Source organism: Peromyscus eremicus, chromosome 23, assembly GCF_949786415.1.
Source record: "Peromyscus eremicus chromosome 23, PerEre_H2_v1, whole genome shotgun sequence".
NCBI lineage: Eukaryota > Metazoa > Chordata > Mammalia > Rodentia > Cricetidae > Peromyscus > Peromyscus eremicus.
Window position 1 is genome coordinate 1,285,387 of NC_081438.1, and position 18,396 is coordinate 1,303,782.

General features: G+C 54.4%; 1 protein-coding gene across 1 annotated transcript in view; it reads left to right on the forward strand.

Moving 5' to 3' along the window:
• Mn1 (MN1 proto-oncogene, transcriptional regulator) overlaps window positions 1–17,739 on the forward strand; it is a 40,061-nt gene extending 22,322 nt beyond the window's left edge. The window contains exon 2 of the mRNA XM_059249235.1: window positions 17,496–17,739. Within this exon, the coding sequence (XP_059105218.1) occupies window positions 17,496–17,671 (176 nt within the window). The 3' untranslated portion in view covers window positions 17,672–17,739. The remainder of the gene's footprint in view (window positions 1–17,495) is intronic.
• Window positions 17,740–18,396: the final 657 nt, after the last annotated feature.

The window sequence follows — 18,396 nt, forward strand, 5'->3', positions numbered from 1 at the left end:
AAGAAGGTCCTGTGGGGATTAGTCCCTCTGTGGATAGCCAGAATCATAAGGGACCCAGTGGGAGCCAGCGAGAGCCGAGATAGGAAACTCTGACCTACCTCGTCCAGGCTTTGGGCTGGTCTCTAAACTGGGGCTGTGTAGCCCTGGGTAAGTCACTTCACTGCCTTATTTTTCAGCGTGGGGAGGAAATGCTGGCTTCCTTGGTGAGCCGGTGGCGAATTTGTGGCAGAGGGGGGAGGGGTCTGCTTTGAGTCTCCACCCTTTACTATGGGCAGTAGGTACCCTATAAGCTGGGCCTCAGTTTCCCCATCTACAACGGAGAAGCTGTAGTAAAACACCTAGACATGCTTGCTACCTTCAGGTAGGCTGGCTGGATGAAAGGGCTTAAACTTTAAATAACAGAGTGCGGGGTGGCGGCGTACGCAGGAGGCGCCAGATTTAGCAGTTCAAGGTCTGCAGAGAGGTGTGTCAACAGAAGGACCAAAATGGTATTTGCAAGCCTGGGTTTGAATCCTGTCACTCTCCTATGAAGCGCCACGCAAATCGCTTGTTCCCTTCTGGCTCGGTTTCCCCTCCTGTGACGTGGGCCCCATGGATTTCCTACCCAGGAAGCTAGGAGGACTGGGTGAAGCGTGGTGTGTGAGAGGCCAGCCTGTGCCCTCCCAGGACGCAGCCAGTCTCTGGCCTGGTTCAGCCTGGGTGGATCTGGAGCGGCAGAAACAGAACCGAGTTCTCCCCTGGCTAGTCCGTGGTTTCTCTTCCTCTCTCCCTCCCCCCTCGCTTGCTCTGAAATCAAGCTCAGCACGTTTCCCTGGGAACTGCTTAATATTCTGCTGTGGTAAAATGAACTCATTGGAGCCACCCGCAAGCCGCTGAATGAGCCCCAGCAGCCTTTCAGAGTGGCTCTGGACCCCCCCCCCCGCCCCCCGCCCTCGGGGAAGGCTGGCAACAGCGTGGCTCTGGGACAAGGGTCCCCTTTTCTTCCTGGTCCCCCAGGGGACCTGTTTCCCCAATGGAGTTCCTGGAGGGCCAGAAAGGGTCTGCAGCTTGGGCTGGGCGGCCTGTTTGGGGGCTTGTTTGGGCTACAGGGCTCTGTGTGTGAGGCCTCCTGGGGCAGGCTGAGAAAGCTGGGCTTTCCCCAGTCTCAGGATTTTCCCTAATCCAGCCTTACATTGGGCCCAGTGTAGGCAGGAAGGCCCAGCCTACAAACTATACTGCTTGGTGATGGTGATGATGGAGATGATGATGATGATGATGGTGATGATGGTGATGATGATGGTGATGGTGATGATGGTGATGATGATGGTGGTGGTGATGGTAATGGTGGTGATGATGGTGATGATGGTGATGATGGTGATGATGGTGATGATGATGGTGATGATGGTGGTGATGGTGATGATGATGGTGGTGGTGATGGTGGTAATGATGATGGTGGTGATGTGATGATGATGATGGTGATGATGGTGGTGGTGGTGGTGATGGTGGTGATGATGGTGATGGTGGTGATGGTGGTGATGGTGGTGATGGTGATGGTGGTGGTTGTGGGGTGGTGGTAGCAATTTAGGTGGCGATGGTACTGATTCTTCTGGCTTGTTTTTGTCTACGTGACACAAACCTAGACATATCTTGGAAGAGGGAATCTTAATTGAGAAACGCCTTCCTAAGGTTGGCCTATAGGCAAATATGGGGTCATTCTCTTGATTGATGGTTGATGGGGGAGGGCCCAGCCCACTATGAAAGGTTCCACCCCTTGGAGAAGTGGTCCTGGATGCTCTAAGAAAGGAGGCTGAGCAAGCCACGAGGAGCAAGCCAGTAAAGCGGTGCTCCTCCATGGTGCCTGCTTCAGTTCCTGCCTCGATTCCTGCCCTGGCTTATTTTGATGATGAACTGTGAAGGTGTAAAATGAAACACACCCTTTTCCCTCATGATTCTGGTCTCATGGTGTTCGTCACAGCAATAGAGACCCTAACTAAGACACGGTGGTGGTGGTGGTGGTGGTGGTGGTGGTGGTGGGATGTCAACAATGACGGTGACACTGATGTGGTAGTGATTATTATTATGATGGTAACCATGATGGTGATGGCAGTGGATTCTGTGCCATTTGTGACTCCCCCAGAATCACCGGGGATTATCTGCTCCCCTGATTCTTATTTGATGCAGGAGAAAACCGAGGCCCCCAAAAGTCAGCTTGCTCAAGGTCGTACGGCTAGGGGGTGATAAAGAAGAGTAGCAATCAGAGCCCAACTCTGGCCACCCGTGCTCCAGTCTTGGTACCAACCCAGGGTTGTGCTAAGGTCAAGTGGGGGACAGCTCGTAGGCATACAGTGGCACTGCTTAAGTGCTGGCCATTGTCATTAGTTGATGACTTAACAGTTGTGGACTCTCCCTTCCTATACCCGGTAGCTCCTGCATGCCATGATTTCCCCCTGAGCTCCCTCAAAAGATGTACATCAGAGGCCATCATGAGCATAGAGGAGGCACCATGAAACTGGTTGAGTTGTACCTGGCAGGTGATAGCATGACATCTGCTATTATTATTCCGTCCTTACAAGCATCAGTGTTACCACTATCACCATCATCATCATCATCACCACCACCACCACCACCATCATCACCATCATCATTACCATCATCACCACCACCCTCCAGCCTCTGCATCTCCAAGACTCTTTGCTGAGTGGATTTAAGTCACCCAGGACTTTTCACAAGTCAGGCGTGATGGGGTACTAGGAGGCAGAGGTCAGGCTGTTTGCTTTGAGAGAGGGTCAGTGTGTGGCCCAGGCCCTTCGGTCTCAGGCTCCTGAGTGCTAGGACTATAGGAATGCTCTGCCAGTGACACTTGGTGCAGGAAGTGTGTCCCTACCAGATGACCTTGGCTTGGTCATTTTATTACTCTGGACCTCCATTTCCCCTTTGTTGTGATGGGCAGAGGTTGATATTTCAGAGTCAGTGCCATGCGTTAATCTAGGTTGACTAGTCTTGACTGCCTGTAACACCATGTGGATAAAAAAATGAAGCTGGGTCTAGGGTCCATAGCAGCCAGTGCCGTGGTTTATAAGGATGTCTGATAACCCTAGAAAACGCCCCCGGGGCCTCTTGGCCTCAGGTGTGGCTCAGTGGAAGGATCTTCCTGTTAGGAAATGGTAACAATTCTTTGTAGGAAGAACACTTGTCATGCTAACCCTTGATACAGATTGGGGTGGACTTGGCAGAGTGATCTGGGTTAGTGGAAATGTCCTCTGCTACCACAATCCGTGTAGTCTCCACTGGCCTCCTGCAGTTGTGGGTCTGGCTGGCATGGCTGGGTTGATTCTCATTCCTAAATTTCATTTAATTTAGAAATGTCAGAGTAATTAGTGTGTGTGCATGTAGGGATGGAGGGGTAACCTCGGGATACCCCAGTTCTGGCCTCTAGGGGTTCTTGATTCCAAGATCTCTCTCTCTCTTTTTTTTGTTTGTTTCTTTGTTTGTTTTTCAAGACACGGTTTCTCTGTGTAGCTTTCGAGCCTGTCCTGGAACTCACTCTGGAGACCAGGCTGGCCTCGAACTCACAGAGATCCGCCTGCCTCTGCCTCCCGAGTGCGGGGATTAAAGGCGTGCGCCACCACCGCCTGACTTGATCCCAAGGTGATTTGCTAGTGTTACTCTAAGAACTCAGGTGGGTCCTAAGGTGAGAGTCTGTTGCTTGGCAACAGAGATAGACAGTCCTGGCTTTGGCTCTGCCTCCCAACAGCCAGCTCCTCTGCGTGTGTTCCTGGGTGGGTGGCTGCCTGCCTGGGGCTGTTCTCTTCTGGGACGTGGCCTCTTCTGGGGATGAGAGCTGTTTTCCAGAGTGCTGAGCTGCACTGGGCAGGGGCTTGATGCTCAGTGTGGGAGACTGGATGTGCAGGCGCTCATTTCCCAGGGCCCCAGGAAACAGCCAGGTGGTTCCCGCTGTACGGTGGGTAGGTGGGTAGCTGCGAGGGAAGGAGGGTGCCTGGAGTTAGGACAGCAGGAGACCCATGGCTGCCTCTCAGCTTCCCTTTCACTCGCCTGCCTCCGGTGTGGGATGGTGCTGGAAGAGGTGTGGGGAAGGACTTGGCCGGGTCTCCTGTCAGTGTGTGGTGGAGATGGGTGGCGTTGAGCAAGTTGTCCTGTCTCTCTGAATGGGGGTCTGAAGACTGTGAAAAGAACAGAGTTCTCCCTCTACGGCTGTATGTACATGAGGCTTAGGAGTGGGGAAGGTGGTACCCGTTCCTGGCAAAGACATCTAAATGGATGCTCTCTACTCGGCTGCGTGTGCTCCCTCTCCCCCTCCCTCTCATCCTTGTTTTTATTCTCTCCTCTCCTCTCTCTGTCCTTCAGAACCAATGCCCCTCCCCCACCCCCAGATCTACCCTGCCAAAGCTGGGGAACTCATTCTCCTGCCTGAAGTCAACTTAAGTATCACTCAGAGAACGTCATCCCAGGCAACCATGCCACAGCCAGGCGGGTTGGGCACAGGGTCTTCCCAGGGCACCTTTCAGCCCGTGCTGAGGTCTAGCCTCCACTCTTCTTCCTCTCTGTATCTAAAGCCCACAGGGAGCATTCTAGGATCCAGGCTCTGAAGCAGGGTGTCCCCCTGTCTGTGAGCCTGGGGCAGCACAGTGGCCCCTCAGGAAGTCCTGTGTCTTCAGCCCCCGGCAGCAACTTCCTCTGCAAGTTCCCACTCATGTTGGCCTGGAGGCCCAGAGTGGTGGCAGGGCTTCCTCAGGAATTGGCAAATGACAAGACCTACTGTGTGCAGTAGGTCCGAAGCGAGCCCAGGGAGCGGAAGACAGGGCCCTTGGTATAGAGAAGTCACGCTGTTGGGTTGTACAGGCGAGTATGAGATATCGGGGCACCCTGTTACAGTCTGTGACACCAGGTGCAGCCAGGGCCGTGGACAGCCTCGCTAAGGGGCACGCAGGAAAATGAGCCAGGTGGAGAGAGGGGACAGCAGGGCCCGGCAAGGTGAATAAAGGTTGGAACGGTGCTGCCACTCCTTGGTGACAGTGGGCTGTGAAGACCCGTGATCATGCTCCCAGAGTGTCTTTGATGGATCTAGTCACTCTTCTGCCATGACTTAATCGGCCTGACCCTCGCTGTACAGCACCTATCCACTGTCTTCGGGGGTCTTTCTCTGTCTTCTCTAGAAGGTCCCAGGGACAAGGAACTTGGGACCTCTGCCCTTGGAGGAGAAGCTCTGGGCTCTAATCCGGTGCATGTGTCCTAGAGACATAAGCCAAACAGAGAAAATCCCGAGTTGGAGCGTGGGTGTTAACAAAAATGTGTCTTGTCCAGGGGGACATCTGACAGAAGGCGAGGACAGGCTGACTCAGTCGCGGGCCCCCACCCCTGTACCTGCCTCTTCCCTCGGAGGCCTCTGCTCCCCTAGGAGTCCACACCCCACCTTCCTGGGTTATGCCGGAAACTGCACTTGGGTGTTGCAGGCCCAGTTAGGAACTCAGAGCTAAGCCAGTCACCAGGGCTCCATCCTTCAAGCTTTCTCCCACCCCCAAGGGAGAGATTAAGGAACATTTCCCAGCAGTCCACAGGGCGGGTGGGGGTGGGAGACACCCACTGGAGGCTTCTGCAGGTCATGGAGTCAGGGTTCTGTCAGCTGACTCTCACCTTCCTCTTACAAAAGGGTTAGCAGCTAAGAGACTGGCAAGCAGCGTCTCTGAGGTCACGCTGCCAGCTTCTGGCAGAGCTGGCACCTGGTTTTCTGTAGTGGGAGAGGAGAGCCGGGTGAGAGAGAAATCAGACCAGGTACTCCTCTTCCCAGAGGGTCCGTAGAGCCTGGCTGTCACTGAGGCCTTGGAGGGTAGGAGCTCAGGATGAGTGCTCAGAACACAAGCATCCAGAAATGTCCGTCCTCACTGCTGTGATGGACAGACGTGACGGCTCCTTCCAAGTCCAGGGTCCCGTTTAGCAGGACAGGTCATGGGCTCCCACAGACCTGTGTTCAAATCTAGCCTGTCATGTGTCACTTTCGGTCATGTGGCTTTGGTTCTCACAGGCTGTCAGGAGGATCCGCCGGGGCTGTGGATGTGGCTCCGTTGGCGGAATGCCAGCCTCGCGTGCACGAAACCCTGGGTTCGAATTTTAATAAAACATAAACGGGCCTGGTCACACACACACACAGCCCTGGGGAGGTGGATGTTAGGCGGACAAGGTCAAGGAGCTCAAGGCTAGCCTGGGCTGTGTGAGAGCCTGTCTCAAAAGGAGATCAGCCTTGAGAGATTAGTGCCTGGTCTGGGAAGTGCTCTGCTCATCAACTCCTAGGCTGTCTGGACATCACTGTCCTTATAGTTTGGGACTGAGCTTCCAGGGTGATTTCTCTGGCCTGGTGTGGCAGCCTTGCCGTGTCTCAGAGAAGCCATTTCTCTTATTCTGTGGGAACTCCTGGAATGATTTCTTTCTTTCTTTCTTTCTTTCTTTCTTTCTTTCTTTCTTTCTTTCTTTCTTTCTTTCTTTCTTTCTTTCTTTCTTTCTTTCTTTCTTTCTTCTTCCTTTAATTCAAAAGCATTTTTAGAGCAGTTCCAGTTCATTTATTATTTATTTATTTTTCCTCAGTGGGAGGTTGGAAGGTGTCCACAGTCAGAAGAAAGCTGGGGCCATACTGACCAAGAAGGGTATTTCAGATCCCCTAAGTGTCATGGTGTGACATCCTCACATGGTGTCTAGAGCATGTGTTAAGTGCCCACTGGACGCTGGTGATTTCCTCCTTGTATAGACTTGAGCCTCGGGTTTGAAGGTTGGCAAACTTTCTCTGCACAGGTGCCAGTTAATATTTGGCGTTTGTGGGTTATACAATGCAGTGATTCATTTTGTCTGGGTCACAGGACGCCCAGATTTTTGGTTAACTATGGTTTATCTGGAAAGCCCAGACTCATGTCACAAACAAGGCAGTGTGCTAGCAAAACTTGCAGATGTGAGCTGAGATCAGCCAGCCTGGGGTAAGCAAGCGCCTCTGGGACCTGGGTCAGGAGACAAGACAGGGACCTTGGTGAGTGCTGGGGAATAGACGGGGGTGCTGTTAGCCACAATTGCTGCCCGTCATTGCTAATATCTGCATGAGTGAGTCTCCTAGCTGCCCTGTTCCTGTGTCTGCTCTCCCTGCGCACACAGGCCCACCTCACCCTGTTGGTGCGCCATGCTGGGTATCTTAGCGCTCGCTCCCTTTCCTGGGCCTCCGTCTCCCTCCCTGTAACTTCAAGGAGGACTTGCTGGTGTAAGCCATGATGACTGCAGAGGCACAGGGAGGTGTGGTGTGGCTGCTGGGGAGCAGACCCAGGGACTCAGAGCTGCAGGTGTGACTTGGAAACTGCCCAGGGTTCCTGGTTGGCCTAGTTAGGCAAGAGTTTTTCCAGAGTGTCATTCAGGTGGTGTGACAGAGGCTTCAATCTCCAGCCTGCTCAGAGTTGAGAGATACCAGGGATTGTGTGTTTTTCCGATCCAAGACTGGGGTAAGGAAGACGCGAGCTCTTACCCACCTCGACATATTTCCAATATTCTGCCCTTGCTCTGAATCCTGCCTGGCTCCCCATTGCTCTCAGGAGGACCAGGCTCCTTCCTAGACACCCCCATGACGAGCCCATTGAGCTTATAGCCTGTTCTTCTCAACCCCACCCCACCCCCCGAGTGTAAATCCGAGTCCCCGCCCTGGATGTCCAAGGCTGTGTGAAGGGGCTTCGAATGTCCCTCTTCTTCCTCTCCTGCAAAATTCTGTGCTTGTCCTTAAATCTGTCCCCCGCACCTCCCCAAACCCCAGTCCTCCTGGAGTCCCGGCTCTTGCACAGGTCCCACAGCACAGCCAAGACCTAACGTCCCCTCATTGCCAGGCAGGAATAACCAATCCTACTTTTCAGGGTAGGATGCAGAGATTCAGGGAGCTGATTTGTGTTGGCCTTAGCCCCACAGTCTGGCACTTATGCATCGGTTACCCAGACCTTTGTCTGCATCGCGTGTGAATGACTATCCACATAGACCCCCTTTTTGGGGAAACACCTGAGCTATGGGAATGTATGTGGGTGGCAGGCAGTTACCATCCCCACTGTCCCCCCGAGGGGTACCCCACACAGAGGAGCAGGCATCTCAATCTGGAACATCAGCCCTCTGAAGATGTATTTTCTGAAATCCATACTTGCAGTTAAAGCCATGAGGCTGGTTTGCTAAAGAAATGGGCATGTCTGTCCGTCCTGATAGATGGAATGTCATTGGGCTGGGGAGACACTCAGTGAGTACATCATCTTGAGGGCCCAAGTTCAGGTCTCAGCACCAGGTGGAGAGCTAGGCAGATAAACACAAAGCTGCAACTCCAGCACCATGGGGAGCTGGGACAGGAGGATGGATGGGTCTTGTTACCAGCCAGCCTAGCTCCAGCAAGAGACCCTGTCTTGAGGGAATAAGGCAGGAATGATGGAGCAGGACCTGGACATCCTCCTCGGGCCTCCATAAATGTGCTCTCAGGAATGCATACCTGCAGGTACACCCTCTACATACCCCAACACACTGCCACTCCCCTGTCCCTGCCACACACACACACACACACACACACACACACACTACATACATATCACATACATATACACAACCCCTAACATATACAAACAAACCACACACACACACACACGCACACACACGTTACATACATATCACATACATATACACAACATATACAAACAAACCACACACATACATCACCCACTCTCTACACACACTACTGTTGAAGTTACCACATCCAGGCAGAGTGTGAGACCCTCAGAGCTCAGAGAGGTGCAGCATCATGTCTGAGGTCACCCAGCACTCAGTCTCCATCAATGTAGTAAAAGGCAGAACCACCAAAGGCACAGTCATGGTCCCTGGGGTCAGGACTCAGCAGTAGTGGTGACAGGTGGCAGCTTACCTGGTGCACACATGAGGTTGTCCTTTGGGAACCGTGCATTCTCTGTCCTGCATCCTGGATGAGGAACTGACACTTGGGGGGGTGGGGGGTGGTAACTTTTGGCTGGAGGAGCTAGGTCCCAAGAGACAACTGGACACATTTTAGGCTAGAACCTCCCAGAAGAGCTTCAGCCTGTGGACAGTGGTCCTTGTGTCCCTATGTCCCCTCTCCCAGCACCCTCCCCTCCCAACTTTGCCCTTTTCTGCCCTCAGTGGGGCCCATCTGACTGACAGCTGCCATTGTCCCAAAGGCAGTGTGAATCGGTTGCCCAGCTTCCCCACAATGCCTGTCATTACTCTTCTGGGCCCTGAAAAGCTGGGCTCATGGACTCCTGATCCTCAGTGAGGCTTTTATCCAGCCTGGCCCTGTGCTGGGGCTGAAGGGCGTGCAGGGCCCTCTCTCAGGACCCGTGACAAAGGGTGTAGCCTGCGTGAGGCAATGTTAAGGAGGAGGCTTCCGAGGGGGCTCTGCATTTGTCTACCTTGGGTGATTCTTAACTCACTGTGTGAGCCTGGGCATCCTTCCCAGAGAGCAAGGAGGGTACTGTCCTGAGGAGGGTGATGGAGGAAGAGAAGGGGGGAGGGCCTGTGAGGGAGGCACTGCGGCCACAGCCTCTGCCACCCAGGCAGGGACATTTTTTTTTTTTTTTATCTCTGCAGATGACTCCCTACCAGACAGTGTGGGTCTACTGATCTTCAGCTCTGTGGCTGTAGTGCTGTGAGCTTAGACTCCCCAGACTCAGTTTCCAGTACTGTGGAATGGGCTGTTGATTGGGCTCCTGTGCCCTGGCTGTGGAGGTGGCCCAAGGTCAGCAGAGCCAGTGACTCTTGTCGCTGTTCCAGCCGGTGACAGAGGCATGGCTGATTTCCCTCCTTTTTCCCTTTGTCACATGACCCTGGGAGCTGGGCACTGTGGAAGGAGAGCCGAGGCTGGAATGTGGGGGTGGGCAGGTGGCTGAGGTCAGGTGCTGCCTGCCCTGGTCCTCGTGAGATCCCATGTGGTGTCACCAGCAGGTTAACTGTCCCTGAATCAGTAGGTCGCGAACTCTGGCCCTAGTGTCGGGGAGTCTCAGTCCTGCCCCAACCTCTGCCTGTAAGATGGACTCACTCCCAAGGAACTGAAGGACTGTGGGTCAGCCAGTGCTCTAGTTCCTGGTCCTTTTGCTGTGATAGGAAACCCTGATGGAAGGGAGGCTTTATTCTGGCTCACAGTTCAGGGATGCAGTCTGTCATGGTGGGGAAGGTGTGGTGGCGTGATCGTGAGGCGGCTGGTCACACCACACCACAGTCAGGAAACAGAGAGAGAGGAAGGTGGCACTCAGCTTGATTTCTCCTTTTTGTTCGGTCCAGGACCTCAGCCCATGTGATGGTGCTGCCCATATTTAGGGCGAGTCTTCCTTCCTTAATTAACCCAATCCAGATAATCCCTCACGGGTATCCTGGAGACTTATATCCTAGGTGGTTCCAGATTCTGTCAAGTTGGCAATCAGAGCTAACCACAGCTAGCATGGGGTGTAAGCCATGACCCCAGCACTCAGGATGCTGAGGCAGGGGCTGTTAAGTTTTGGTCAGCCTGGGCTGCACAAAGGAGCTATGTTGCACTCCCTCCTATAAAAAGAAAGGATGTACATCCACCTGTCATGGTCATCAGAGATGATTGAACAGGCCCAGTGAGGGGGAGTGATTTGTAGAAGGCCACACAATGAGCAGGGTGTCATGAAGATATTGAGCAGATACCTAATAGGCATTCATTCTGCGCCAGGAGCAAGAGGGCCTTTGTCTCCAAGAAACTCCATTTCTTATCCCTTTTACAGATTGGGAAACCGAGGCTCGGCAAGTTACCCTGCCTGAGGTTGCAGAGCTGGGCAGGGAAAGAGCCAAGATTCAGACTCAGGGTCTGGGGTCCAGGTCTTGAGCCGGGAGCCAAGCTACCCCACTGTGGAGTCAAGGGAGGGTGGGCCGTAGGACTCTTGACTGACTCTGCCATGCGGGGGCCTCTGGACCTTCTGCCATCCACATCTGGCTGAGGTTTGTGCTTCTTGTCCCTGAACCCAGACGGCTGAGCCATGGGCCTGTTTCCTAGGGCTGGGTCCCTCCGACTGCAGAGGTGGCCCTCTTTCTAGGCTGGGTCTCTCTGGCTGCAGAGGTGGCCCTCTTCCTAGGCTGGGTCCCTCCGGCTGCAGAGGTGGTCCTCTTCCTAGGCTGGGTCCCTCCAGCTGCAGAGGTGGTCCTCTTCCTAGGCTGGGTCCCTCTGGCTGCAGAGGTGGCCCTCTTCCTAGGCTGGGTCCCTCTGGCTGCAGAGGTGGTCCTCTTCCTAGGCTGGGTCCCTCTGGCTGCAGAGGTGGTCCTCTTCCTAGGCTGGGTCCCTCTGGCTGCAGAGGTGGTCCTCTTCCTAGGCTGGGTCTCTCCAGACTGCAGAGGTGGTCCTCTTCCTAGGCTGGGTCTCTCTGGCTGCAGAGGTGGTCCTCTTCCTAGGCTGGGTCTCTCCGGACTGCAGAGGTGGTCCTCTTCCTAGGCTGGGTCCCTCCGGCTGCAGAGGTGGTCCTCTTTGCCCTCAGGCTCCTCTACAGCTCTGTTTGTAGCCCAGACTGAGTGTGAATTGGTGTCATCCAGCCTCAGCCTGAGTGTTGGGTGATAGGCCTGTCCCACCAGGTCCTGAAGCAGCCTCATGGAGACAAGCCTTAGCACTGTGGTGAAGGGAGCTGTGGGCTGAGGAGACAGCTCGGGTGGTAGATGCTGGGGATGCAGGCATGGGGACCTGAGTTTGTCTCCAGCACCCACATCAAAGCCAGACACGGTGGCATATGTCTGTAACCGCAGTGTTTGGGAGGTAAAGACGGGAGGATTCTTGAGGCTTGCTGGTCAGTCAGTACAGCCAAACAGTGAGCTCCTATCTCAAAAACTAATAGCAGAGGAAGATACCTATATGGATTCTGGTCTCTACATCATGCACACACACACACACACACACACACACACACACACAGGCACATACACATACACACACAAACAGACCCAGTTACACATATACACATAGAGACATACACAGGCACAAATACATACAGTCACACACACAGGCACATACTCACAAACATACATACACATACATAGAGTCACACAGGCACATACACACATGCAAACAGACACACACACACACACACTCACACACACATACACATACTCACACACATATAACTTTAATGGCTCTTCCAAGGACTAAAGCCTTGAACCATGTAGCCCTTCCTAAGCACCTGCTCTTGGGCAGACCCAAGAGGCTGGTAGTGTTGGCATCATCCATCTTAAGCAAGTGACTGGCTCTGCTGTAGGGAACTTGTCCCCCTGAGCCCTGTGTCTCCAGGTGTTTGATCTGTGGCAGCCTGTGGGGAGGGGCCTGGACACACAACTGCCTCCTCCCTTTGTGCCTGCCAGCAGGGCACCTTGGGTTGGGGACTCCCCATGGGTCTGACAGCTGAGCAGGAAGGTGGGATTCAGCAGGGGTACAGAGGGAGGGTGCTGCAGACAGAGGGGATGGACGAGTGTGGGTGTGGTAGGGACAGAGCTTTGTGTAGGGACTGCACACAGTAGGAGAGAGACAGATGGTACCAGAGGCCAAGTGGCCAGTGTGACCAAGAGGTGGGCTTAAGTCAGGGCTCAGTCCTGGGGACTGGGGAGCCATGGAAGGTTTAAGCAGGAGGGAGGTCTGTCTAGGCCTACGGATAAGTAGATTCAGAGAGCGCAAATTGGCTGCAGGCTGTAGCTGGTGTGGCCAGTCTCGAGAAAAGGAAGTGGTCCAACCCTGAGACCCAGCAGCTCTGCCCCTGCCAAGGGCAGAAGTCACAGAAGACAGCACCTCTCCCTTTGCCCTTCCTGGGTCCAAATAAAGGAAATTTAAAATATATTTCCCTTTGTGGGAATCGGGCGAGGTGAATGTGGGGGGCGGCATTAGCTGTTGTTCAGGCCCACACTCCCTCTTACATAAGCCATGAGTTAAAAATACCCGCTCCGCCTCACGCTGGCCGTAGGGAGCCCCCACAGAGACGGAAGCACTACTGTTCTAGGTCTGGTGCCCCCAAATCCTGGGTTATTGAGTAGCAAGTACAGGCCCTGGGCCTTCTGGAGGCTTGGGTATCGGGCGGACCTGCCCAGAGGTGGATTCACCCACCACCCCTCTGTGCCTGTCCTTGATCTGGGCGGCAGCTGGACTCCACCCGTGTTTCCCATCTCTGTCATCCCTCTGGTGGGCAGAGAACAGAAGTCCAGGCCAGAATCCCTATCCCAGGACTCAAGGTAGAATGGGTCTGGAGAGCCACCGAGGCAGGAGCATGGCCCCCCACTCTGGATCCTGGCTGGGGCTTCAGGAGAGAGCAGGGTGCAGCCAGGACTATTGACCTAGAAGAAGAAAGGAAAGATAGAGGAGGAAGCGAAGGGGAGGATGAGAGGAGTGGGGAGGAGGGGAGGGGAGGAGGAGGAGAGGGGAAGGGAGAAGGAGGGAGGGAAGGAGACAGGCAGGCCCACAGCCAGTTTGCTCCAGTAGCCACTGGAGGCAAGTCAGGCCCTTCACATTCCTGGTTCCTCTGACCCCTTTGCCTGGCTGCTCCCCAATTCTTAGACTCCAGGATCTTAATGCCCAGGGGTGACACACAGAGACACCCCAATGTACGGGTGCTGCCTGCCATTGCTGTTGGACCCACAGGAGAAGCCAGGAGACATCGGCACTCGCCTCCTGGCCTCACTGCGTGGCTTCTCCTTCACTTCCGTGGCTGATGTCTCTCGCGGCCTCGCTGTGGCCTGAAGCCCGGCACACAGAAGCCCTCATGGGTCTTTGTGGCTACCGCGAGTGAGCTGGTCGGGCTCTGACCTCAACGCCATGAGGCAAAGCCATCAGGGTCTGTGGCCATCAAGGGTTGGTCTTGTGAGGAAGGGCCTTGAGAGGTCTTGCAGGGGCCGCCTAGAGCCAGCCTTGACCTTGCCTGTGGACATGAGTAATCTATGGTGTCTCATAGGTGCAGTTCAAACTCTCCTGGCCTTTCTTGGCCAGTCAGCTATAGCCCCCAACTTCTGAAATGCCACTGTCAGTGAGGCTCATGCAAGGTATGTGGTATGATGGTACCCCTCCCCTCTGGACACCGACCCTCACCTGTATGCATGAGGCCCGCCTTTCTGCTCCAAGGTCCCTTAGCTGCTGTGAGCCTGGCTCACCCACAATGGCCCTTCCAATGACAGATGGAAGAATAAGTATTTCAGGCAGGCCAGCAGCCTAGGTGTGGGGGTTCCCTCACCTACCAGGAACCCCAGGCTAGAAAGAGACAATCTGTGGCATCTGCCAGCACTAGGTACCCAGGGATCCCAGGTGTCCCTCAGCCCCAGGGGCTTGGTGAGGGGATAGTGTTATCTCTGGATTGCTGACATAGAGGCCTGGGTGTGCTCACCACCTGAGGCTTGGGGACTCAGCGTCTTCTCTGCTGGGACAGGCTGGGACTTGAACAGCTTCTGTGGGATAGATTTGTCATCCGTGAGTTGACAGCCCGAGGGGGCCGCCATCCTAGGGCATGATGGGTCCCTCCACTGTAATGACTCTGTAGATGGGGTGATATAACCATGCTTGCAAAGTCAAGGGCTGAAGAACAGCATTCTCTCCTAAAAGGCCCATGTGTGGATAGTAGACTGGGGTTGATGGCCTCATAAGGTCCCGCTGAGACTGGGGAATTCTGTACCCGTGATCTGTGGCGTTAGGCCAGCCCCCTCGCCTCCTCTCTGCCAAAACGGAGGAAGGTTGGTGCATTGTTGGCTTGTTAGGGGATGGAATTAGATAACACTGGACTCCACACCAGGTACAGCAACTGCCTGGCTCTGAGATCACGGTAGAGTTTAGGAAGTGTCAGGCCTGGGAATGGAGGCAGGGGGTGACCCGAGAATGGATTTCTCGGAGCCTGAGAGTCATACATGCTTAAGAAATACCTATGTCCTGTCACCTGCCTGGGGCCTGCCATCAGACCTGGGCCTGGGTCTCTTCTGTCCTGAGCCCCACCTGGCTCTGGCTCGTCTCTGCTTTGATGAGGGGTTCTGCTCTACTCCTCAGTGCCTGCCCCACTCCTCTCTCTCTCTCTCTCTCTCTCTCTCTCTGTCTCTCTCTCTCTGTCTCTGTCTCTGTCTCTCTCTCTCTCTGTCTCTCTCTCTCTCTCTGTCTCTCTCTCTCTCTCTGTCTCTCTCTGTCTCTCTCTGTCTCTCTCTCTCTCTCTCTCTCTCTCTCTCTCTCTCTCTCTCTCTCTCTCTCTCTCTCTCTCTGTGTGTGTAAGGGATGCAGGTAGACGTGGCTTTGCGCATCTCCTAAGAGGATGACCGGTCCCTTGTGGGACATTGTATTCTGGAGTAATATAACTCGGGGCAGGAAGCAGGGGTTCTGCTGGGAGTGAGGCATGTGTGGGCTCAAACAGAGCTAGGACTGTATCGTTACAAGCTGGGGCCCACGTGCTCAGGGACCCGGGTCCTCTGTCTCTGCCATCCTAATGTGCACTGGGGCTGGATCCACTGGCAAAAACCACACCTACCTGAGCTTGAAACCTTAGTTTCTTTTACAAGATGAGTGATGACTCCATGTGGTGGGTAGGAGGGAGACCACCTAACCAAGACTTAGGAAAGGAGAGGCTTCACGGGTTTCTGGGTGGCTCCCTGTGACCTTCTCAGGGTCATGCCCAGCAGCCCTACCGGGGACCTCCGTACACTCAGTATGCCACTCTGTATACCAGGCCATCACAAGGTCCCGAGAGAGACAGCAGTAGAGCTGTGTCACTCAGAAGGGACAGCCACTCCTGAGCCGCCCTGATTGGTCACAGAGTGGTGCTGCCTGGTGTCACTCAGGAGGATCCCTGGGCCGCCATGCCGGGATATAACAGGTCGTGTGCTCGTTAATTGAATGAGGGAGAGCAGAAGCCAAGGCAGGTTTCTCTCCCCACCTTGCAGGTCCTGAAGCCCTGGAGTGGAGCCCGGGAGTCCTAGAGGCTTGCCTGGCCCAGGGGGTGGGGCTTAGCACTCTGTTAGGGCCAGGCTTTGGCGGAGGACATGTCTTAATCCTAGGTACTGGGCGGGTTGGGTGGGCAACTTCTGCTGTAATGACGAGGGTGAGCGGGTCATGGAGGTCAGTATCTGGGTGCGCCTCCTTAGTCTTAGTTGGGCCCCCACCCCAATTTCATCTTACTGCTTGTCTGCTGAATTCACCATTCGCCCATATTCAAACCTAGCTTTCTGAGCCTTCCTGGCAGCCGAGCCTTAGGCAGGGTACCCGACCGACCGTCTGACAAAGGAGAATCAGGAAACTGTCATTCAAACATAGTAGGGCAGAGCCCAGCATGGCTTGGCAGTGTGCTCTGAAAACTGATCTGTCCCATCTCTACCTCAAGCAGAGGAGGAGGGCGCGCGCGCGTGCATGCACGCACACACACACACACACACACACACACACACACACACACACACGTACTCTGTCCTAACTCCTGCTAACATGTTAGTGGTTGTTCAATGCCTTTCCCTTCAGGCATATCTCTGACACAGAGACAACTGTGACGTGTGGTAGCTCTGGGTCTGTGTAATCAGCTGAGTGAACTTGAGCGCTTCATGGCACTTTACAGTTTACACAAACACTTGAACACAGTAATAGCCTTGATAACTGATGCATGTGAGGCCCACGTGCCTGGGTCATTCCATTTTCAGAGGACGAGACTTGGGTTCCTTTGTAGAACTGGGGTCTCAGTTAGAACTGTATGTTTCCAGGCAAGTTTCTGTGTCTCTCTGGGCCACAGATGCCTGTCTGTAAAGTGCAGGGCTGGGGGGGGGGGTGAAGGACATAGTAGGTGTCTATGGGCTCCTCCCTTGCCAGCCCACCCCCAAGCCACCGCTTCTGAGCCCATCCCCTGTGCCTTAAGAGGAGCAGAAGCCTCTGGATGGGAGGAGGGTATGGGGCTGTGACCACAGAGCACTCTGAGCTCTACCTGTCATGGGTGGTTCCAGGCTGGTTCCTCCTGGCTCCTTCTCCATCCTGCCAATAGGATTCTCCTCCATGTCCCCCAAGGCAGGCCATTCCCCTTTCTGGACCTCAGTTTTCTTAGCTATAAAAGTGGGATGACCACCCTTAGCTCTAGAGTGTCTATTTGAGGATGTGCTAAGTGCAGAGTAAGCCCACAGCAAGTGTCTGTCCAGGGGACTAGACAGTCTCCCCCTCTTCTTTACGGTGTCTATGAAGTCCTGTGCACCCTCAGACGTAGACGCAGCTTTTAGAAGTGCCTTTATCTCTTATGGTGTCTGGTAGTCTTTGTCCAAACAGAGATGGGCAAACTCCGACGTCATTTCCTATCTTCTGCCTCCCAGGGAGCGACAGACCTAGAGATGGTGTGGGTGTGGCGGGGTGGGCTTTTCTTAGGTAGTCTTCACAGCTGAGCCTCTGAGATCGTCTCCAGCCACGAAAGAGGGCCAGATGCTGCCTCATCACCCCCTGTACCATCATCACCCCGAAGGGGCTCCCACTGGCCACTAACTCGTGTCTCCTTTCTCCACAGCCCACGACCTCCCTACCAACAAGGCCTCAGCCACCCAGCCCGGCAGTCACCTGCAATGCCTGAGCGTCCACTGCACAGACGGTGACCCCAAGGCCCGCGCCTCCGTACCCACCTGGCGGTCTCTGCACTCCGACATCTCCAACCGGTTCGGGACGTTCGTGGCCGCCCTGACTTGAGCCTATGGGAGTCCCTCCCTGCCCTGCCCACCCGTGAAGGGCCTCTGTGGCTGAGCAGACTCATGTTTTTTTTTTTTTTTTTGTCTAGGTTGGTACCTGCTTAGTGGCACTCGGAATGGAAAGGGTTCGTTTGGAAAGGGGCTGGGGAAGGTTGATTAAAAAAAAAAACCTCAGAAAATAATTAAAGAGACCGCGTGCCACATCGTGCCGACACCAGTGTCCGTTCTCAGCCAACAGCGAGCGCTGTCTCAAGCCGTTTTCCTGGTAGAGAGCCCCCTGCTTTCTGTACTCGGAGTGTGTTCTAGAAGGCCCTTGCCTTGTTTAAGCCAAGGCGGGGTGCACCTGGTACCCCTTTTCTTTTTTTATTCTCTTTGATTCTTCCCTCCTCCTCCCCCTTCTCCTTCCCCATCGCTTCTGTTCATCACTGACTAAGATGGAGATCTTGGAGAACAGTGTTCTGGAATCGTCCGGGTTGGAAGCCGCAGGGTCTCTGTAGCGTTGGCTACTCTTGTCGTCACCAGTTAGGAGACAAAGACAATGAGCAGCTTGAGGAACGGCCAGGGACTGGGTCGTCTCTGTTCCCAGAGAACTTGGAGAGGTATTTTCCTCACTGGCCCTTAGCCTTCGGCTAGCTTCTAGTCTTCCCACTGGGAACTCTTCCTCTGGTCCCTCCTGGGTTGTGTGCTGGATGCTGGGGTGCTGGGACCAGCCACTTGGAGGAAGGA